This window comes from Acinonyx jubatus, chromosome C1, assembly GCF_027475565.1.
Source record: "Acinonyx jubatus isolate Ajub_Pintada_27869175 chromosome C1, VMU_Ajub_asm_v1.0, whole genome shotgun sequence".
In the NCBI taxonomy this organism is placed as follows: domain Eukaryota; kingdom Metazoa; phylum Chordata; class Mammalia; order Carnivora; family Felidae; genus Acinonyx; species Acinonyx jubatus.
This window is the reverse complement of record NC_069381.1, coordinates 192,203,343-192,227,579: the sequence shown is the minus strand read 5'-3', so window position 1 is coordinate 192,227,579 and position 24,237 is coordinate 192,203,343. Positions and strand designations below refer to the sequence as shown.

Sequence of the window (24,237 nt, the reverse complement as noted above, 5' to 3'; positions counted from 1 at the left end):
AACTTTCAAAACAATTCTATACACTCCCCATAGCAAGTTTGGATCCACGCCTTATGCTATATTCAAAAGTAAACTCCAGATAGGTTAAAGATCTAAAATATAAGAAAATAAAATGCAGAAAGCCATCTTTGTAGCCTCAGAGTGGAGAAAGACTTTTTGGACACGAAGCTAAATCCTCAAATCCCAATGTCAAAGTTGGATGGGTTTAATTTCATTAAAATGAAGAATTAGAGTTCAATGAAAGATACCCTAGAAAAAGCTAACAGATTAGTGGAGATTCTAAAGCCAAAGGATACCTGCAATATCCTCCCCTCCAAAAACAAAAACAAAAGACAACTCCTGCAAATCAACAAGAAAACAGTGCAATACCTAAGAGGAAAATGGGTGAAGGATATGAATAAATAAATCTCAGAGAAAGGCCAGATGTCTAAAAGGTACATGAAGAAAAACTCAATCAACATCTTTAGCAACAAAAATACTGGAAGTTTAACCATCGATGACTTTTCCACATTGTCCATTAGAATTGCAAAAACTCGGTCACCAGAGTGGCTGGCTCAGTCAGTTAAGCATCCAACTCTTGATTTCAGTTCAGGTCATGATCTCATGGTGGGGAAATCAAACCCCATGTCAGGATCTGAGCTTGGCATGGAGCTTGCTTAAGATTCTCTCTCTCTCTCTCTCTCTCTCTCTCTCTCTCTCTGTCTCTGTCTCTCTCTCTCTCCCTCTCCCCCTTCCCTCACTCTCATTATCTCTCTCTCAAAAACAAATTGCAAACACTAGAACACTAAATAATATCCAATGTTGGAGAGGATATGGGAATGACAGAAACTATTAGATACTATTGAAGGGAATATAGATTCATCCAATATTCTGGAAAGCAATCTAAAGGGACTAGGGAAACTAAGTATAAGATGTCCTTTGATTCAGCAATGGGTACAGTAGTCCCCCCTTATCTGTGGAAGCTATGATCCTCAGTGGATGCCTGAAACCACAGATAGCACTGAATCCTACATATACTATGTTTTTCCCACTAGGCATTCATATCTATTACAAAGTTCAATTTATAACTTAAGCATGGTAAGAGATAAACAATAATAATAGACAAATTATAAAAATATATTGTAATAAAAGTTATGTGCATGTGGTATCTTTTTCTAAAAATATCTTATTTTTAATTTTTTTTCTTTTTATACGTTTATTAATTTATTTTGAGAGAGAGGGAAAGAGAGCGAGCGAGAAGGGGTGGGCAGGCAGTGACAGAGAGAGAGAGAGAGAGAGAGAGAGAGAGAATCCCAAGCAGGCTCCACACTGTCAGCCTAGAGCCCAATGTGGGTCTCGAACTCACAAACCATGAGTTCATGACCTGAGCCAAAATCAAGAGTTGGAGGCGTAAGTGACTGAGCCACCCAGGAGTCCCTAAAAAATATCTTATTGTACTATATCACAGTATACTCACCCTTCTTCTTGTGATAATGTGAGATGATAAAATGCCTGCACAGTGAGATAGGTGAGGTGAACAACGTAGGCATCATGAGGTAGCATTAGGCTATTATTGAGCTTCTGACAATTTGTCACAAGGAGGATCATCTGCTTCCAGCGAAAGGTCGACCATGGGGAACTGAAACTGCGGAGAAAGAAACCACCAATGAGGGCGGACTATGGTATATATCTCAAGAATACTCACATACGGATTGAGACGATGTGCCTGGATTTACCTGGCTGTATTATCTATGATGTGGAAGTGAGAAACAATGCCCATCCTTAGGGGAAAGGATAAGTAAAACGAGGTGGAGACAACTATGAAGATATTATACATTATCTAATACAACCAACTGTATATAGAGCAACACAGATCTAAATCACAAGTTGTTGAGTATTTGCAGCACTATTCCATTTATTAAAACACATACGAGGGCCTGGGTGGCTCAGTTGGTTAAGAAGTCGACTTTTGATTTCAGCTCCGGTTATGATCTCAGGGTTCCTGAGTTTGAACCATAAGCAGGGCTCTGCACTAGCAGCAAGGGGCCTGCTTCAGATCCTTTGTCTCTCTCTCTCTCTGTCCCTTCCCCACTCGCACATACACGTTTTCTTTCTCAAAAATAAATAAATGTTAAAAAAAAGTCTTTAAAGGACATTCCTACAAAACCCATATTTTCCAAAGGATGTATAAATTAAACATATTGTGGTGTTTGCCTTCTAGAGGAGAAAAATGGGTGGGAACTGGGAACTAAGAGAAAAATTAGAATAGAGTCTTGTATGCACCAATAATGTTATACTAAAAACCAAGGAGTATAATTAGCTCGTTTCTGCACCTGAGATTTAAATACACACACACACACACACACACACACACACACACACACACCCCAAAACCTCTCCCCAAGTTCCTCCTGTATTTTTCAGCACATTATTCCAGCAAGCTAAATCTTGAATGAGGATACTGGAATTAACCAGACAGTTGCCTAATCTTATTAAACACTTTTGGTTATACTATCTCTGTATTCACAATCCCTGGGGTAATTTGTCGCCTCCTCCCAGGGTAGTCGGCATTTGGCAATGTCTGTAAAAAATTTTTTGGTTGTCACCACTCAGGGATTGGGTGCTACTGGCACCTAGTGAGCAGGGGCCAGGGATGCTGCTAAACATACTGCAATGAACAAGACAGGCAACAGAGAAGCAACCCTTTCCAAATATCAATAGTGCTGAGATTGGGAACCCCTATAGTCTCTACACAACCTCACTGCATTTTTCCATTTACTTCTTCCGTCTTTGAGAGGCTGTCCTTCAAGCTGACCAAGATACTCCTTTCCCCTTTCCCATTCTACTCTCCTACTTACTCTCCTTCCATCGTTGCCCGCTTCTACTCTTCTTTTATTTCTGCTCAAGCACAATCAACAGTCTTAGTTTGCCTCTTTCCCCGTAGTAGTCATTAATCTATTAAATACCACACTGCTTTTAATTGCTCATATAAAGACTGTGAATGAGATAAAATGATAGTAAGCCATTAATAATTCAAGAAAAGTAATTGATAAAGTGCCTCTCACTCCCTTTCCTCTTCTTCCTTATGAGTTGCTCCCCCACACACCCATCTATTAAATAGGAAGGCTATCCAATTTGAGATTCACTGAGGGCCTCTACTAAATCTTCATGAATTAGGTGAAGGAGCTAACAAATGTCTTAGAAGTAACAGTTAAAAAACAGACTGAGCCAGAGGGGGTCAGAAGCCAAGGTGGCAGTGGGGTGGTGATTGAGCTTCAGTCATTGGATGTTTGATGCTTGAGAGTCCTCCACTGAAACCAGAGGAAGGCAAAGAGCCGAGAGAGTGACTGTTTCTGACTTTTTAAACTGAACTCCAAAATTCTCTGAGCAACAGAACGGGCCCAATGTGTACCAGGTGGGATTTAAGTGTAAATGAAAGGACTGATTTTCAGATAATGGAGACAGTTAAAACATTGAATTTCAAAGTTATGGATGTCCTGCTTTGTTGGACTTCGTTAATTTTTTTAAGTACTCAGGTACACAGTGTTACAGTCCAATTTAGGCTAATGAGCAGATCAAAATTCTTAAGAGCTGTGATTTGTGTTTTCATGCATTTTCCTTGAAGTGTTAATTGCCATTTGACAGCTTGTCCCTTAGGCATTCACATCTCTTCTTCAGTACCTTGGAGGTTAAATTATCAATTATCCCCAAAAGACTCTTTTTACAGCTCTTCAACATAATCCTGTTTTCTGTCCTTGATGAAGCTAATGGTGGCAGTGGTTTTTTTGGGTTTGTTGTTGTTGTTGTTGTTGTTGTTATGGTTTTTTTGTCTCTTTGGGTTTTGGGGATTTGTTTGTTTGTTTTTTAGAAAGAAAAGAAAAAGTTTGGAAGGTCTCTGGAGAGACATTATCCTCCCTGTTTTATTCAGTCTGAGCAGCAGAAATACGAATATGTTCAGATCTCAAGGCAGTCTTTTTTCTTCTACACATACATTCCTAATTTTTATGAATCATGTGGACCTGAATTATTTTGTTAATAAAAAAATATTAAGAGAGAAGAAAGGCAGGAAATATGGGGCACAATTGCACGTTACCCTAAGGTACGTCCGCTTCCGAAGTACCCAGGAATTAAATCACCCTTATAGCTTTTAGAAATCACACTCCTGTCTCTTTAACAAACTGTAAGCGAGAAGAGGGCGGGCCTCCAGAGTGCCGAAGGTTCTGATTGGTCCGACTGGCAGGAAGTGGGCGGTGAAAGCGTGGCTTCTGTTGGTGTCCGAGGCTGCTGGGTGAGAGGCCGAGGCCTGGCTGGGCTTCTGGACGCTGTGCCGTAGCTTCAAATCGCGGGAGTGGGAACGGAGGGTGCAAAACGGGGTCCCTTCATCGCTGTGGGCGCGGGGCCCTGACAGCCTTTTCGCGGAGGTGCAGCGCCCTTGCAGCCGGGCCACGATCGGCGCGGGGTCCACTCAGACCACCAAGACCGCGGGGTGGCCCAGGAGCTGCAAGGAAGGTGTTGCCCGGCGGCTTGCCCCTGTCCTGGCAACTCGGCCGAGGCCCCTGTCTCAACCTAGGTTCTTTTTTTTCCCCTGTTCTGCAGGCTCGCTTCCGGCGTCATGGCTCAAAGGGCCTTCCCGAATCCTTATGCCGATTTTAACAAATCCCTGGCCGAAGGCTACTTTGATTCTGCCGGGAGGGTGAGTTTGGGATACATCTGCCTGCATCCCTACCTCCATCCAGGCCCTGGTGTTCAGAAAGGAGCTCAGTTTTGCCTGAAAGAAAGGGATGAGCATCCCCTTTTAAAAATATATATATAATTGGAAGATAAATATATCAAATACATGTCAAAATATGCAGTTTGAGTTTTAACATTTGTAAAAGTCATTGTTACTAATAATTTGAAATAACCTCAGTCATTGATAATTTAAATTACAAAGATGACGAATATGGCGTTTTCCATGTAATTTTGCAGTTTTGTTCGATTTTGGTATGCATTTTTAAGAAGGGAGGAGTCCTGGTGGTATGTCACATGTGCCATGTTATTGCTTTATATTTGTACACATATACGGGCAGGGTAAATGATGAGCGTAAATTGGAGAGTGTGGTAAAGACATCTTTAAACCGAAAGTGCTAAGAGAAATTAGGGACATAGGCCTGAAATTCTTCCTACTGTTGCCACTCTGCAGAACACCCCCACAGCTGGAAAGCAAAAACAAAACAAACAAAAAAAAACCCAGTAAATTAATGGTTAGCACTTTATAAGCCACTGAGCAAAAGAGAAGCTGGATGTAAGATACCAGAGGCCTGTGTTTTCTCATGCCTCTTTGAGTGAATGTAATTGTTAAGGGGGAATACAATTCTTTTTAAGAATACCTAGTTGAGAAATCAGAGTGCATTAGGTTGGAAGAGTGATCTCTTTGAAGTGCACACACTTTTAATTCTACCAGTTTATTCCTTCTAAACTCATCATGCGCAAAGCATTTCACATGTATAAAGGCCTTAGAGATTTTGTTATCTGCCAAGTCAACTCTGTGTGGCTCTTTTGGTTCTTTCCTTAAAACACTTGTCACTATGGATTAACTTAACATAATCATCAGTAATGCAAGTGGGAGGGATGAAATAGATGGAGAAGAGTTGCAGGATAGAAGAGTACCAAAGTATGTATGAATCTAGAGTCAGTCGATTTTTTTTAGACCAAAATTGAACTACCCAAGCAAAGCTTCTTAGAACAATCTTGACGTCATATGGCTTCCTTTTGGCCATTTGGACCTGTGTTCTGTCTAGCTTTGCCGATCCTGAAGCTCAAGTATTTTGTCTGGTCTTGTTGGAGAAAGACCTGCTGTTTCATGCTAACTTGGCAAAGAGAACGTTTGAGGATTTATCCAAATGACACAAGCCTTCAGTAAAATACAGCTTGCTATTCAGACTGTTTATAAATTAAATGCTTTTACCAATTTAACTGTTTCCACGGGAGAAAGAAAGGTATTCATAAATTTAAACTCTGGTCCAAAAAGTAAAGTGATTTATCACCTAATACATGGTTTTGGAGAGATTCCAGAAAGAAACGAGCATACCAGTTCTAAAATTGTTTAACGTTGAACATCAAGGTTCAGACCCTGGAGATCTGTCCTCCTTAATTTGTTAACGCAGACCTTCCAATTAGGAATTGGTCTGTTTTCTCGCGTCTATAAAAAAAAGGGGGGGGGGGGCTTTTGGAGACTGCAAATTATTGCTAGAGTTTGAATAATTTTGTGGTCTGCCACAAACAATCAATTTTCTCAGGCAGGTTACCTTTATTAAATGCAGTTATATGACAAATAGGAAGTGACTTCCCTTCCTGAGATTGAAGTGTTCTCATTCTTGGGCTCAGAGTAAGGCCAGGCAAGACGATAAATTATCCGTGATCTATGAACAGAAAATGACATGTTCTCATGTAGATGCACTCTTCTATCTAGTTGAGATTTATAGACCTTTTATATTAATACTGAAGTATATTTTATCTTACTAAATGTATTTTCAAGACTTGTTGAAATCTTGTTGAAATCTTAAGCTCTTGGCAGAAATTGTTAAATAATGGGAGTGTGTCTGTCAAACAATGTGGTTTCTTCTTCAGAGTATAAAATAAGGGATCATAGTGGTGCTTCAGGATAAATAATCCAGATATGGTTGATAGTCTGGTTTGCCTTATCAGAGATGCTCTTCAGAAGTAAAATTTTATATCTTTTATAATAATTCTGATACTGTCTTCTTACTTTTTTCAGTGTTGAGATGCCCTTTTTAAAAAATGAAATTATGATGCTAACAGGTAGTAGTTAGGTTTGTTTATAATCCTTACGTGGTGAAATGAAATGTTTGTAACCATGTGATATTCCCCAACCTTTTTGAAATTTTACTGCTTTGTAAAGTCCAAGTCTGGGAATCACAGCAGGTTCCTAAAATTTTTGAGGGATACATTAAAGTGACCTTTTAAGACACTTCATGATTCAGTGTATACAGAACTTTCAAAATGTTTTTCAGTTGCTTGTAGGATGAATAACATAATGATTACGTGGGCCTAACAGTTTGCCCAGCATCTATGGGCCTTCATATGGATGTCACTAACCCACAGCCCCCACTTTAGTGTGCTTTTAATCCATATCCAACTAATTACTTGTTATAGACCCTTGGATTGCTTAAATTTTTTAAAAATATCAACATTTATATCCCTGAATGTGAAAGACCCAAGGCCCATGATTTCATTTGATCCTCAAAGTACTTTTTGAAATTGGTGGGGTAGGTATTATCATCCTGACTTTATAGAGGTAACTGAAGCATAAAGAAGTCATATGTAGAGCGAGATCACCCAGCCAATCACAGATAAAGATATAGCCAGCCTTATTCATCTGGGCAAAGCCCCTCCTTTGCCAGGCACTATGCTGGGCACGGGTTTTTTGATACTAGGTCTGATATTCTTTCTACTCTGCCTAAGCCTCCTGATATCCCTGAGTTTATTTTGATTTTCTTATCCTACTTCTACAATTTGTAAAAATTGTTTATCCATTTTTTCACAGATGGACTTTAATAAATGTTTATCCTCATTTTTTAAATAACAAAAACAACTAGAGTGTTTCTTTTGGAAATTAATATTGCTGCTGCTTGAATGGCTAGAAAATAGCAAACATCTTATGATTTGTGCTTAGTTTATTAAAATGATTTTTATTATAATAAAAAATATTGGTTTAAATAACAGATGTTCCCTAATAGGTGGAAATTACAGCAGTCTATTTTAGCATTTATTTACAAATTTTATGTAAAACATTTAAGTTGCAACAAAAGTATTTCCTGCCTTGAGTAGGAAAATATAGTAGCACTTTAAAGTTTTATTAATTTGTTGTTAAGAATAAAATAATTGTCCAGTTCTCCCAGGCAAAAAAAAAAAATGTGACCTAAGTGGAAATGAAGTACCCTCCTATTTCTGATGGCCTATAGTCTGGGAAGTTGAGTGGTCCATATTTTTTGATACTTGTTTTCCCTTTAATACCTACAGCTAACTCCCGAGTTCTCACAACGCTTGAACAATAAGATTCGAGAGCTTCTTCAGCAAATGGAGAGAGGCCTAAAGTCAGCAGACCCTCGGGATAGCACTGTTTACACTGGCTGGACAGGTATGAAGTGCTGACCGTGAGCTGGCATAAGCATTACAGAGGAGAGCCAAAGCATTACCTTTGGAGAGCTGTCTGACAGAATGGGACGCCCTTAAGTGCTTACTGCATCTGTATATGAGTAATTGCTTCCGGGAGAATGCGGTGCTCTCAGCCTAGCCTTGATATCTTTGGGTTTTTAACAGTGCTCTGAATTTAGGGCAGGGTAAGCATATTCATGGAATATGTCATACCTGACACAAATTTGGATAGCTGCTTGTGGAAAGAAAACATGATGCTTAGCATTACATAGTCAATTTGGAGATGGAATTTCAGTGGGAAGAGCTGGGAAGCATCTCAGAATACAACATGTGAAACAGAAATAAAGGCAATTTATCCACAGGAAACAAACAGGGATCGTACATGAACCCAGCGTGAACCATAGATTGTTTGAACTGATCCTTCCAGATAGTCATCGCTAGTTGGTTTGCATTCACTCTTTTGCTGATCATTGAGACGTGGACAAAGTTTGGGAAGAAATAGTATATAGGTTTCAAGGAAGTGAGAGAGAGACAAACCAAAGAAGGAACGCTGAAGAACTTGAGTTAGTTTACTGACGTAGAGAGACAGAAAGACGGCTTTATAATCTTGAAGAAGCACGGTTTAGAGACTCCGTGTTTTCCAGTTACTCAGAAAAGAAGGCAAAAGGAGGAACAAGTTTTCAGCTCAAGGAATTAGATTTTAAGGCAGTGTTGCTTGTCATGAAAATGCAGGTTCCTGGGCCTCACAGTGGAGATATCAGTTTAGCAGGTCTTGAGTGAGGCCCAGGAATATGCATTTTGCAAGCTTCAGTGGTCCTGATGTATATAGTCCTCTGTGGACTGCACTTGGAGAGTTTTTCTATGGCAGGAATTTACTAATAGCAAACCTTTTAGTAATGACAAGTGATTCTGTCCTTATGAGGGCAAGGAGGCAGATAAAAATCAGAATAAAATTCTGTTAGGGATATTTAAGGTCATTATTTTCTAAAATAAAAGGAATGGACTAGTTAATGTTCGGCCTGCCTTCTTAGCTTCGTTTTATAATTTTGGGGGATTTTAGAAGCTTAATACAAGGTTTATTGAAAATGAGAATAAATGTGAAAGTATTTTGCTTCAAGAAGAAAGTTGTAACAACATTTGTCATTTAAATGAACATTACTATTTTTTATTTAAAATTGTGAGAATTGGGGCTCCTGTGTGGCTCAGTTGGTTAAGTGTCCAACCCTTGGTTTTGGCTCAGGTCATGATCTCACAGTTCGTGGGATCAGCCCCACGTTAGGCTCCACGCTGACTGAGGGGAGCCTGCTTGGGATTTTCTCTCCCTTTCTCTCTGCCCTTGCCTTGTTCATGCTCTCTCTCTCTCAAAATAAATAAACTTTAGAAAAATTAAAAAAAATAAAATTACAAGTATTTGAGCAAAATAGAACAAGTACAATGCATAGTTATCTTTAGCTTTCCTCTTGATTTCCACATCTAAAGCCCACACTTACAGATCTTTTCCCAGTATATTTGGAGTTTCTATTATTTTGTTATTCCTGGCAAAAAAAAAAAAAAAAAGAATAAGACAGATGGCTAGATTTAATTCCCTGACTACAAAAAGAATGACTAAAATCTCTGTCCTACTCACTCATTCAGGTGAGCTATTATTATTACATATTATAAGGTACGTTGCTTTAGGGAGAAAAGAAGTGGGGATTGACTTCAGGTTTGAATTAGTATTTTGACAATGTTGAAAAACCATCAGTCAGGCCCTCTAATGCTGGGGCTGAATGAGATACTAAAGGTTAAATAGAAGAGGAAATAGAAAAGGAATTCCACTCCAAGCAAAATGCAAGTGTGGCTAAATGTTTTGGCAGTATGAGTTTCCAGTGTCATCTCCTTTGAATGCCAATATCCTTCAACTTTTTGTCTTTAAGTATTTATGATACTTACTGCTGGCTCCTGAAAGCAGCTTATATGGCAAGTGTCTTAGGCAAATTGGCATACTAAGCAGTTTGGGTTGTTTTATGATGTAGCATAAAATCTTCTAGATAAATTTGCTAATGGCTTTGGAGGGAAGGGATCCTGATGTCTGCTAATTGAGCACTGTTAAAAAGCCATTATTCCCACATAAAATGGACTGTCTCCTCCAATGTTTTCGTAAGTAAAATGCTTTTGTTCCCTTGCCAGTGTTCAGACGGTCTGAATAGCATAAAACTCTGAGTTGCATAAGAAACTACGTAATGCTAATTTGACACAAGAAATCATGTCAGTACCTTCTCTTCCCATTGTTCTATCTTACCAAGTATCATCTCTTCATTATTGCTATTTTATTGCCATTAAGTGGATTCATAAACATTTTAAGGTAATAAACACACTTGGTGTTGTGTGTCAAACCAGTGTTTACATAATTATGTATTAATTTGTATGTTACTCTTTGTATTCCCCTTTCTGTCTTCCAAAGAGGGATACTTTTTAGAAAATAAGGATTCTGTTTTCTTTAATTTGTTCCCAAAATTTAGTGTCATATTTTTTATAAATATTAATTGTTGTTTGTTCTTGTTGCTAACTTGTCCAAAATTATATTACTTTGGGAAACACTAATTTATTACAGAAAAGCTTTAAAACTTGATCACCTTCTTCAACATTGGTATTTATTGAGCATTTGGTGATCATTATGTAGTTTGTATGAGAGAACTTTATGATTATTATTAATTAGAACTTTAAGTTACCATCCTATTTTGTTAAGTTTCATTCCCCAGTGGAAGTATGATCTAATAGTTAATGCTCATTCAGATAGAATTAGGATTTAGAATAGGGTTAGGTTCTGCTGCACATATATGAAAAAACCAAAATGACAGTGACTTAAATAAGATAGAAGCTTATTTTTCTCTTCTGTAAAAGAAGGCCAGTGCAGTTCAGGGTTGATATAATGGCCTCAGGATATCTTTCTGCTCTATCATCCCTCAGCCACTGGCGTCTACCTCTTGGCTAGATCACTGCTGAAGATTAATGCATCACATCAGCCTTTCAGGCTGCAGAAAGGAAAAAGAAGCCAAAAAAAAAAAAATGCATTCCTCTCCTTTATTTATTTTTTTAAGTTTATTTATTCATTTAAGAGAGAGAGTGCAAGCCTAGAGGGGCTGAGAGAGAGAATCCCAAGCAGGATCTGTGTGGTCAGCATGGAGTCCGATGCAGGGCTCTATCCCATGGCTGTGAAATCATGACCTGAGTCGAAACCAAGAGTCAGAAGCTTAACCAACTGAGCCCTCTCATCCAACAAGCTTCCCTCGTCCCCTTTTAAAGGACTTTCTGGAAGCCCCACTCAACATTTCAACTCTACCTACTTTTCATTGTCTGGAACATAGTCACATGGTCACTCCTGTCAGGAAGGATAGTAAACGTAGTCTGTTAGCTGGGGTTAAGTGGATTTGGGGTAAGATCCTAGTAATCTCTGCTATAAGTCCTATATAACAAGAAAAATGATTTTTTTTTATTGTTTGCACAAAGCATTTGGACAATGAGCCTTAATTTTTTTCCACCTATAGAAAGATCTCTAACGTCTGCCAATTTGGAGGGAATTTTTATCTTTAAAATATTTTTAAGTTTCCTAAACAATATTTTTTCTGCTCTGGGTGTCTAGGGAGACTCACATTTGGAGTTTGTTTCAAAACACTTTTATTTTAATTTTGTTTTCATTTCAATAAGTAATAGTCCTTTCATAAAACCTGCCATTGAAAGCAAGTATGATAGGAATGCCAATTCATAAGTAATTTTTCTAGAGCTAAGTGTAACTTCTATCAAGAAAGGGGCTGCAAGTGGTTCTAAAGACTGTGAGATGTTAGCGTTTTCTCAGCGTGACTGAAACATTACCTGCCTCTCCTTTCCACATCCTCTCAAACTCCTGCTTGCTTGTCACAGGGCTATAAAATTCTTAATTTGTTTGTACCCTGCATTAATCCATAGTAAACCCCATAGTCATATGTCTGTGTTTCTGCTTCGTGGCTATAAAAAGCTACAAATGGAAACTGTCCAGCTTCATAATACCTCATTCATGCTATGACTGGATTTGCCTCAGTTGCTCACTTGATCTTGAAAATGAAAGTTTTAGTAAAGAAGCCCATGTGGTTTTGTTTTGTTCTTTTATTTTTTTAAGTTTATTTATCTATTTTGAGAGAGAAAGCATGTGCAGGGGAGGGGCAGAGAGAGAGGGGGAGAGAGAGAATTCCAAGCAGGCTCCTTGCTGCCAGCACAGAGCTCAATGCAAGGCTCGAAATCACAAACCGTGAGATCATGACCTGAGCCAAAACCAAGAGTCAGATGCTTAACCGACTGAGCCACCTAGGTGCCGTGCCCATGTGTTTTTAATATCACATATGCACTTAAAACTGAAAAATTGGACTCCTATCATTTTTTCCCACTTTCTGTTTTTTTAGGAAAAATTGAGACTAAGAGTGACAAGCTACTTATTAGAATTTCTGTACCTGTGTTATATATGCTTTAGAAAACATTGTGTGCATAATGCTTTATTGGTAAGGGTGATGTGTACAGGTTACATAAAATTTAAAAGTAGCAAGTCATTGCTTTAGAAAGTACATTGCCTTTACAAACTAGTTTACAACTGAAATTATCTTGGCTTTTATTACAAAATGGAAGCAGAGGATATAACACAGTGATGAGAACAGTCAGTGTAGGCTTTTAATAGGATTCAAGCATCATTTTCACTAAAGCCTACATATTTACATGCTGTGGGTGTCACAGTGCAGTTTTACAGTCTGTATTCCTGACTTTTACCTTTTTTTTTTAAATGTTTATTTTTGAGAGAGTGAGAGAGACAGAGCCCAAGTGGGGGAGGGGCAGAGACAGAGAGAGAGAGAGAGAGAGAAAGAGAGAGAGACACAGAATCCAAAGCAGTCCAGGCTCTGAGCTGTTGGCACAGAGCCCGATGCGGGGCTTGAACTCACAAGCTGTGATACCATGACCTGAGCCTAAGTCAGAGGCTTAACTGACTTTTACCTTTTTTTTTTTTTTTTAATTATTATTATTCACAACAGAGAAATAAGATGCCTTTACCCTAGGAAAGAAAGGAGGGGAGAATTGTTCAAACCTGCAGCTGTCTCATATTGGCCATTGGGGCAGTTACGGTAATACATTGCTCTGGGGTTCATGCTTATCCAGGAATGAAGTATTGTGAATAATCAATTTTGTAGGCAGTAATTGAGAGTTAACAAATTATTACTGATGTTCAGAAACAAGAATTCAGTAATTTAATAATAAAATATATGGAGTGAATTTTGGTTCCCAAGGGAATGAGGATCATCAATATGCAGTTTCAGGATCAAAGGACAGAAGTAAAGATTAAAAAGGATGCCTATTAATAAAACGTTGCTGGGATTGACATTTGAATGACAGGATCCAGTGTGTGCGCACATATGCCAGTAATTAATGTTATATGCCAGGACACCATTCTAAGCGCTTGGCATTCGTTAACTAACCTAAATCTCAGAACAGCTCTGTGGTGTGGATACTCTTTGTATCCCCATTTCACAGATGAGAAAACTGAAGCAAAGCAAGGCTGAGTACCTATTCCAGGTTACATAGCCAGTAAATTAGAAAGTTAAGCTTCAGCTCAGCAAGTCTGGCTTTAGAGGCCCTGTCTTTACCCCACGAGAGTGTGTGCCTGTGTGTGTATTTACTCTCCACTTCTACATCTGGGTTCACTCCCTACATTTTAGGATGTATCACATATGGAGAATGTGCGCACATGAGCTGTAGGGTGGGGTCTCTTGAGCAGTGGTAACATGATGATACTCGTGCTGTCCAAACATTTTAGAGGTGACTAATGACTAGTGAGTTTTAAGTGTTTTAGAAAAAAATTAGGATAAAACATGAAAGGAATTTGGAAGGAAAGAGGGAAACATGAGCTAGACAGGCAAGAGTAATAACTATTTAAAAGTCTATAGGAAGAAGTTATTTGGGATCGGACATAAAGCAAACCGTGGAAAGATTTTTGGGCATTTGCAGCCAGAAAAATGAAATCTCCAGCATTGTGCTATAGAAGTTGTTTCCATGCTTCCTAATCCTAAATTAATATATTCAGCATGGTTTCAGGGTAGAAAATTCACTGGGCCAGAACAGAAGCTTTTCCTCATAATTGCTTGTATTTGAAAACGCTTGTTGTGGATCTTCTCATATGAAGTATCTGTTAGTCTGAAAATAATCGGTAGCTGTTACAGCTGTTAATAAGCAATATTTGAAATGAACAGGCCCAGTTCCTTTCACTGAACTTTATAGTTCTTTATAGAATTCCTTTATAGAATATCCTTTATAGAATTTTGTACATTGAAGTGTAATGCATCGTGATACTGATGTATGACATGTGCCAGCAATAAGCACTGAATTGTTCGCTCTTAGCCATAATCCTTTCCTGCTGGACTTACCAGGAGTTGTTTACAGAATGTGCTCCCAGCTTGTGAAGCAAGGAAAACATTTCTGTTCTTTAGGTGCTCCATCAAGAACTGCTCTTTATGCCTGTGCACATAGCAGCAGACTGTACGGAAAAATGACAAGCATGGAGTCCCCTTAAGATCATACTCAATGGCCAGCTACTAAGTGGTCCTAGGTGGTGTCCTGGAATCTGTTGGGACTCATTCGAGAGCCTGATGGCACCTATCTTTGGGCTGCTCTGGTTTTCATTACAGGTAGCTTCCAGGGAGGAAGAGATTTTAAAGTACCTTAATAAAATAGAAATTATAAAGCACTGGTGAGGAGTTGATATTACAGAGAATTAAATGAGCAGATGAGGTATTTTTGTGTTAGAAATAAGCATTTAGGAGAAAAGATTGCTTCCCTTGCAGATAGCATAGTAGAAAAGTTAAGTAAACCCAAGAGATAGCTGATCTCACTAGTGTCTTTAAGAAAGAATGAGGGAAAGTGCTAGCCCTCATTTAATTTCATTTTTTCCCAGTCTTAACTATGATGATTCCTAAGGGAAATGATGATCAGCTCACACTTACACACACACACACACACACACACACACACACACACACACAGGACTCTAGGGGCTTTAGTTCTAAAAGACATAACCCAATCTTCTATAACCAACTCACAAAGTTAATGAGGCTAAGATCAGCATATATTTACCCTTTTCAAGTATTAGATAACATTTTAAATAAGAGGATATGCAGCATAATCCCTGGAGTAATATTAACTTGCGCTCTAAATGCAAGTCATTAAAGTGTTTCAAGATGCTGTTCCTCTGATCTGCCAAATGTATAGCCTTTGAGCTACAGCTTTAGTACGTGGGGCTTAGTTTCTGCTGATACCAGACTTATTTGAAAGGAATCACTCTAGCCAGGTATCTTTTCTTTGCAACTTCATCTTTTTATTACGTAACTTTTCAATGAGAGCCAGCATTTCAGTGTCTAATTTGAGCCCCAGCCAAGTGTCCTTCACCTTCATGAGAAGCGCCTGTGCCTCGCAGCCAGCGCTACCAAGGCAAGTGGAAGGAAAAAAGGGTGTGGATCCACACTGGGTTTATTAGAGCCCTTCACAGTGAGCACTAGACAGAGAACTGCCAGAGTATCACCTACTTCCTTTCTGACTGCACTTTTTACTGTGTTGATTTCATTACACTGTAGGTTATCTTAAGTGGCTAAGATACAGGCTTGAAACAAGTATAGGGTTCAAATGCTACCAGTGTGCTTGGGTGAAACACTGAGAACAGGAAGAGAATGTTGATAGACCAGAAGAAATGGCAGGAGGGAAAGAAAGAAGACCTATCTAAGCAATTTGACTTTTCTAGACAACACCAAGGAGGTGGGGCTATGTTTTGTCATTTTGATTCTGAGCATCTTCAGCATTTAACACAATGCCAGGTCCATAGTTGGTGCTTAATAAATATTTGTTGAATGAATGAACGAATGAATGAATGGACAGTGTCCTGCTATTACTATTCTAGCTACCACCTATGCAAGCTAAAAACAGTCACTTAAACAAAACTAGATGGAATGGGAAGAGAGTGGAATTCAACTCATTTCGTTTCTGTTAGGATGTAGAAGAGTTAATCACATCTCTTTCCCCTTGACTTCTGATCCAGTTGAGAAATGAACTCGGAAATTATGTAGGGCTCATGACATCTGCTTTATACTTGGTAAAGCTGGATAGAGAGCCTATTGTTTAGACTTGGATGTCAAGTGGGTTTCTTCCTTCTTGCCACCTGATTTGAACTTACCTCCTTAGACTCAAACAGAGCATCTGGATAGCCCATGTATGGATTACCCCTTGGGAAACAGGAGAGAAAAGAGGGAGAGCCTGAAAACAGAGAAGACTCCCAGAAGCTCAAGAGAGGGGCCAGATGGCACGTGTATAGGGAACATTTTTCTAGTCAGAGGAGCCAGTAAGGGTGGAGAGAGGCAGGGACATGGGAAGAAGAGTATAGTTCCCTCTGTACTTTTTGTCCCTTTCAATCAGGCATCACAAATAAGATGGAGTCACTCTTTCAACACTCGGTAAAGTTCACAGTATAATGGAGTTGGGCATTTATTTAGTCACTGTGTGCTGGGGACTTGTACTGATCAGCATGATCCACAGTAGCTATAGAGTAGCTACTATTATTTCCATTTTATAGGTAAACATGCTTAGGCACAGAGAGGTTTAGTAAGTGAGGTAAAATCACACAGCTAGTGAGTGGTAGAGTGAGGCTTCAATCCCAGACATCAATTCCTGAGCCCGTGCTCTTAATGACCAGTATGCTGAAAGATTTATCACCTATTAATGGCAGTCTGAATAAAAGACTAGGAGCACTTCCTAATTTGACAGTTATGAAGCAGGGTACTGAGGGAAGGAGGAGGAAAGTATGATGTGTCCTTTTTTGAAAATCTGTTTTCCTCTCAGACAGTCAGCTCTGGAAATGCATCAGAGAGAAAAGAAGACACGTGTTCCAAGTGCTTTTTTGCCCTCTGCCTTTCCTACTTCTCTGTGCGGGGCGATACTACGTAATTAATGGTGCAGAGGCACACTGGTCTTCTCCCCATGCTACCTGTACTCCCGATGCGCAGCGGCTTGTCATGCTTGGCTTTCCTCTGACAGCTGAGCAGAGCTACTGGTCCAGGCAGTGTCCACTGCAGGCTCCATGGAGAGTGCTGTGCACAGAAACAGCAGTGACTAGGAATGGGAACTGTGCCCTAAAGACAACTGTGATTTTGTTGAAAAAATAAACAGCATATCAGAAAGTACCAACCTGATGTAGACAGATGATCATACTGTACGGGGTTAATTAGAGAAAACAGTCACTTATGTTTTCATAAATCTGAAAGGAATAAAGAAAAATGTGGTAATTGATGAACTTTCAAAGTTTTGACTAGGGAACAGTTTATTTGAAACTCAGTCATCCATCACCTTCCAGGGAGTCCCCGCTTCCGTACCGCTCAGAACCATTAAGACCATCCTTGGTGTTAGCATCTCTAGTGACTCCAGCAATCTGAACACGGCTGAATTGCAATCTGAACACGGCTCTTCCCACCAGATTACACGAAGAGAATCTTGAAAAGACCCTGACCTGCAAGCAAATACTTCGTAAGAGGATGTGCAATGGCAGAGGTTTTCACATCAGTGCAGACTGGTCATAAAATAAATGAATAATGTTAAGGCATAATCTCTAAAATGCAGACTCACAGACAAGTGTTTTTGAGAGTTCATACATCTGTGGAGATTTTTATCATCTCCATATACATTTGAGAGACACCAAGGTCTTGATTGGTCAAGATGAATAGGACTAATGATCCCTCAGAAATTCAAAGGCTTGGTATTAATTACTTCTCAACAGCTGGCTATATTTATAGTACTACTGGGGATAAGTAGCTGAGTAAGGAAATTGCAGATTTAGAAATGTCCCTAAGCAGTTTATCCTCCCTTCCCCAAGTAGTAGCTACAGAAGGAAACCGAACAGAAAAATCTAGTTCAGAGCTTCCATACTAAAAATCAGGACAGATTCCTATTACAGCAAAGTTCTCTTCAGTCCTCACAGTATCATTTTTTCTTTAAATTAGTTACCAACATTCCAAAAACAGATTTCTAGGATGAACTGTGGGGGCAGTGCCAGGCTTCCTGAACTTCTTATGCAGAATGATATCTGTCTCTGGTGTTCAGAGCAGTGCTGTTCTTAGAACGTTCTGCAGTGATAGAGAAGTTATTTTGTTGTCCATTATGGCAGCTGCTAGCCACCTGTAGCTCTGGAGCATTTGAAATGTGGCTAGTGTGACTGAGACACTTTATTGTAAATTGTTCACTTTTAATTTGTGTAGACACTTACGGTTAGAAGCTGTCATATTGGCCCCCCAGTTATAAGTAACCAGACAAGATTTAGGAGTTGTAAGCTCAAAGTAGTGTATGTCTGGACTACTTCTGGCCTTTCAGACCACAAAGGAGGTTTTTGGTTTTTTTTTTTTTGTTTTTTTTTTTTTAGTTAAAAGCAACCCCTGCCTACATAGGATTGATGAATCTTGCAGCCCACTTGCTCCTGAAGTGCATCAGAGAATCATTGACTACTCTAGTAGTCACATGATTCCCCACACCTTTGGAGGACATTTGTCCAGCCTTTCTCCCCTGAATTCTGGACTCCTACATCCAACTGCCTATCTGACCTCTCTGCTTGGATGTCTAGTGAACATCCCAAACCTGAACTGTACAGGTTTGGCTCATTCTCTGCCTCTTCCCCACTGCCATGTCCTGTGTTAGACGTGCCTAGTGCCCACCCATATCTGGTGTCCCTCTCCTTCTGGACTCCTAGGAGGATTAAACCTCTCAACTTCAGTGTAGTTACGTGAGGCAACCTCTTCGAGTCCAGGGGTTGCAGGTGGAAGTGGCATGTGATTTCAAGCCAAAGCGTGTAATTGCTGGTGTTTTCTTCATGTGGTAGGTGTTCAGGATGCAGTTCCCTAACAAAGTCCTGCATGTTCAGTCCCATCTTGGAGGGCCTGGACTAACCCATCAGGTTACCTTTGAAAAATGCCTTTTTTAAAAAAATACTACTCCTCAACATAAACCAATCATAGATTAGCATCAAACCTAAATTTCTATGTCTGGTTTTAATTTGAACCCCCAAGGAAACTGTCCTTATTAACCATGTCATCTCCTAGCCTTCTCATCCACATGGATTTTCTCAGGTAATTAATTCCACTCTCCGGGAGTACCATGCACTGGCTCCAGTTCAGTCTTCCCCTTGTGGTCCACGCCCCATCATACCTCCTTCTCCTTGATGGTATTGTTTTTCACCCTGGGATGGAGGGAATACTTCTACCCACTTCTGTCCATGCTTCTTCTACCAACCCAGCCTCCAAAGCTGTGAATAACTAAGGAATGCACTTGCCATATCTAAAGCATTTACTGACTTCACATGCTTGATTCTAAAAGGTACTTGAATGATTTTTTTCCTGATCTTATATTTATCTGGATTTGCATGTAAAATAGAGGGGGTATCCCTATTACAACTTTCCTATACCCTATAGGAAATGAAGTACGACCAACCAGAGTAGCAATAATCTCTTGTTCCTGAAGGAGAATACTCATTTCTGAACAGGATTAGTTATCCCAAATGCTTTATTGGTCACCTTTAATGACTTTGGGATTAATGGGCAAATAATGGATTAGATTTTGCTTTATTCATTTCTTAATGTATCTCTCTTCATATGGATTATTTTCCCATTTAGAATATGTCAATAAGTTTAAGTCATATATATGAGCAAATTTAACAAGACAATAAAATTCAGACCAAAAAAGCATTAGTTTTCATAGTCTAATAATGACAGTACTTATCAGAGAGTGGACCAGCTAAGAAATAGGATATTTTAACATCAATTTTATGTCAATGAAGATGTCAGAATCCCTCCAGACTTAAGGGCAGGGGGCAGCTTTATTTTTTTTTTCTTTCTTTTTTTAAATGTGTATTTACTTATTTTTGAGAGAGAGAGTACACGCACAAGCAGGGGAGGGCAGAGAGACAGGGAGAGAGGGTATCCCAAGCAGGCTTCATACTGTCAGCACAGAGCCTGACACAGGGCTCAAACTCACAAAAAGTGAGATCATGACCTGAGCTGAAATCAAGAGTTGGATGCTTAACTGACTGAGCCATCCAGGCACCTTTTTTTTTTCCTTTTTATAAAGTAATTCTAATATCTAAAACTATTTGAAGTATATTTTTACAACTAAATGCAATCAAAATTTATTTTTGAATGTTTATTTATTTTGAGAGAGTGAGTGTGTGAGGGGCAGAGAGAGAGGAGGAGAAACAGAATCCCAAGCAGGCTCTCCACTGTCCGCACAGAGCCCCACGCAGGCCTCGATCCCACAAACTGTGAGATTATCACCTGAGCCAAAATCGAGTGGGACGCTTAATCAACTGAGCCAGGCACCCCAATGCAATCAAAATTTACGTCTGACTTTAGTCTTTTCTGTTCTGGAAGAAAAGGTGAAAGGGTAGAAGAAGGAAGCAAATCTCCTTTATCCTGCCTTTCGCTTAGTGAACAATATAGAATGAAATTTTATCCGCTGTTCAAATTTAAGCCCCAAATACTCTGATTAAGTGGCACATCCTGTGATAAAAAGAAAAATGAAACATTAAAAAGATTAAGCTCCATATATCATCCTGTGTTGAGTCTCATGACCAGTTTGGATGGTTGTTATCCTAGAAGCCAGTACGAATGTTCTTTCTCATTATATTAAATGTCATTTACAGGCTGAAATCATACTTGGGGATGAGTTTATGAATGGATACAACTGCAGTCCTCCCTCCCAAACCTGGCCCTGCCCTAGAGGCATATTAATATCTCAGTGGATGAAAAGCATAGTAGCCTTGCAGTACCATTTGACTTTTTCCATGAATAACAAACTTATTTTTATAAAAATTAACATTTGAAAAGTTTTTTAAAGCATAGACTGAGGCCAGGGTTGCAGGTGTATGTAAGGGGACTGGGGTGAGTTTTCCCTGCCAAGCCTTCAAGGTTGTGTCTTTATTTCCCGCCTTGCTAGTTATCTCTCAGCATTCAGTATTTATGCAAAGGTGATGTTATATGCATGAATATTGCTAAAGGTTGGGAGAGCATAACGGTCGGGTTTAAGACATTTAGCCACACACAGTTCCCCCATTTTTTCTATCGGGTCATCTGGGGTACACAGAATTGATGAGTCATTAAATGTCTTCGACTTACACATTTTGTCTTACTTTCTGGACCTAGACTCATTTCTAGTAAGTTTATACAAGAAACTTCTGTGAATTGGCAGCAACACTCCTCACTTGAAACCCTTTCATCCACGGGTGTCTTGTGACAGGAGGTAGACACCGTAAATTGAGGCGCAGATCGCTGAACCAAAATACAGGGATGCTGAGGCCCAGAATGAGAAGGAGAGGAACAGAACCCAGGAAGAGAATTCTCTGCTAATCAAAAAGAAAAAAAGTTTTCCATCTAAATGAAATATGGTGGAATGGAGAAATGACTACCTGTTTTTTCGTGAGAAATGCATCAAACCTTACCACTGCAAACTTCAGTGGGTTTTGTTTGTTAAATATTTAGGCCAAGAGGAATTGTTGATAATGAGAGACAAAGGTTTGAAAAGGAAAACAATCATTGGGCTTGTATTTAATCACTTTGTATTTTCTCAGACTTCAGTCATGTCATTATCTGGCTGCAGTGCTTACAGAACTCAATTAGGGGAGTTCAGGCAGCAATGGGAATAGGAGGCCAAAATGAAAGGGTAACAATTTAAATGGATCACCAGCAGATGCCTTGTGTGGATGGAGATGAAGCCATTTAAGGACCTAATTGCAGAAGAAGCTCTTGACATTGATCATTTGTGAAAAGGAGATTTTCTTTTCTTACATACATGGTTTTGTACACTTACGTCTGCAGACCTTCAGCACTGGTACATCCGATCATCAGCTTGTGGAATTCCTAACACCAAGCCACTTTGAAAGAGCAGACAAGGTTATTAACTTAGGCAGGAAATGAAAATTTGGCCTTAATATACATGTGAAATTGAATTGTCTGTAGCACAAAGCTTTGGAGATTACCCATGCAAAATGAGAAAACTATCTAAATTTAAAATTGTCCTCAGTACAGTGAAAAGTAATTTTGCAGACTGCATTTTTACTGCACTGAAATCCGTGAAGAGATTGGCTCTATTAATTTAGATTTAAACAGAGGCTCTGTATCTTCTAAAAATGGTAAATGAGATGGAAAATGTACTTTAAGGGGAGAAATGAGTTTCTGGAAATGCTGCAGGCAGGTAGGGTCTCTACTCCACATCTTTGAGTCTGCCCTGAGACCAATCGGCTTCAGAGGGAAGGCTCTATCTACTGTGACAGGCATTCAGACAACACCTCAATTATATATATATATATCAGGCTTCTCTTGAAGGATAAGAAGCAAATCGAGGAAGGCCCAAAGCAAAAGTCATTGGCAGTTTTTACAGTATAAATTCTCAAGTAGCAGAGTCCTTGACAGAGAAAAGAAATTAAGGAGGAATTGAATTTATTTTCTCAGATCTCAAATAACTTAGTAGTTGTTTTATAATCCCTGCCTGGAACGATACTGGAGTAGGGAATTTGGTTACTGTCCTTACCTTCTCATTCACAAAATTACCTTCCCATAGAAAGAGAAATTGAATTTTTCGCTCCCTAGTCTTTGAATTTCTGTAGCTCGCAAGAACAAGTATTACTTGTTTACTTATTAAGTAAATGATTATATGTTAAATAAAGAAGTGACTATTAGAAATATAGTTTTGATAACCTGTCATTTAACCATCAAGAAGAATACATTTACACACAGTAGAGTGCAGCAAGGGTTAATAATAAACTTAGGTTAGAGTTCAGAGATGATCTCAGAGTTCCTATTATGTACAGTTGCAATGATGAAGAAGCAGAGCAAGTGCCTTTGTCTGGTTCTTAGAGCTGCTGAGTCTAGAACTAAGGTCATCTAAACTTCCGGAGAGTTTACTTATGTATGTGTTATGGCTTATCGACAATCAACACTGCTGAGTTGGCAGCAAACCAAAATAAAACAGTGGCCCATTCTTCATCGTTACATTATTCTCTTTTTGCTTTTCAGGTATCTCTGTGCTTTACTTACATCTCTATGATGTGTTCGGGGACCCTGCTTACCTACAGATGGCACACGGCTACGTAAAGCAAGGTCTGAACAGTTTGACCAAGCGTTCCATCACCTTCCTGTGCGGGGACGCAGGCCCCCTGGCGGTGGGCGCTGTGGTGTATCACAAGATGAACAATGAGAAGCAGGCGGAAGACTGCATCACCCGGTAATCATATTTCTTTTTGATCTAGATTATGATCTAGATGTCATAATGGATTCTGTATGTGTTAGCACAAGAACATTTTAGTGAAGGTACTTTTCTTCCAGCAGTAAATCTTACTACTGTCATTTGATCACTTCACACATAATCCCGATTTAGTTAAGGAACAACCATTATAGTTCCTATTTTATTGTAAGATGTAATGACACTGACATACACCAGATCAAACATTAGTTTAATAACAAAAATGAGATCAAAAGTTTGATCGTGTGATTACTTACATAAGGTGGTGTCCAAGATCAATAATCCAAAAAATGTGCTTCACTTCCTCTCGTGAGCTGGGGGAGGGCTCCTAACAGACGACAGACTGATTCAAAATTGTTTTTCTTAGGAGCAAATACCATGCAAATCCAGACTCTTATTTTTAATGTAGAGCAGAGCAGCTCACTAGAAGCTTGTGAATTATGAAGAATTACTAAACTGTGGTACTAATAAACTACAATTATTGTTTGACTAGAGCTTATTGAGCACAAATTCTATCAAGAAGTCTGGCTCCATGCAATACTGCAAGCAGTGCTGTTAGGCTCTGCTGAGCATGTTAACACACAGGAAGTTGCAATTCCAGCAAAGGCTTTTGTTTTGTTTTGTTGTTTAATAGACTTTACTTTTTTTTTTTTTTTCATTTCATTTATTACTGGAGAGAGCGTAGTGGGAGAGAGGGACAGAGGAAGGGGGAGAAAGAGAATCCTAAGCAGGCTCCACACTCAGCACGGAGCCCAACGCAGAGCTCAATCCCATGATCCTGGGATCTTGACC

The 24,237-nt window shown here is 39.3% G+C and overlaps 1 protein-coding gene across 4 annotated transcripts in view; it reads left to right on the top strand.

The window, feature by feature from the left end:
- The first annotated feature begins 4,211 nt into the window (after window positions 1-4,211).
- The window catches only part of LANCL1 (LanC like glutathione S-transferase 1), a 36,817-nt gene continuing 16,791 nt past the window's right edge, over window positions 4,212-24,237 (top strand). The window contains exons 1-4 of one of the 4 annotated variants that reach the window (XM_015082974.3): window positions 4,212-4,267; window positions 4,576-4,672; window positions 8,002-8,119; window positions 23,220-23,427. In XM_015082974.3, coding sequence (XP_014938460.1) covers window positions 4,592-4,672; window positions 8,002-8,119; window positions 23,220-23,427 — 407 coding nt within the window. In that variant the 5' untranslated portion in view covers window positions 4,212-4,267; window positions 4,576-4,591. Of the gene's footprint in view, window positions 4,489-4,575; window positions 4,673-8,001; window positions 8,120-23,219; window positions 23,428-24,237 lie in introns of all 4 variants that reach the window. The other 3 variants (XM_015082973.3, XM_027051736.2, XM_053215752.1) reach the window with 3 other exon arrangements.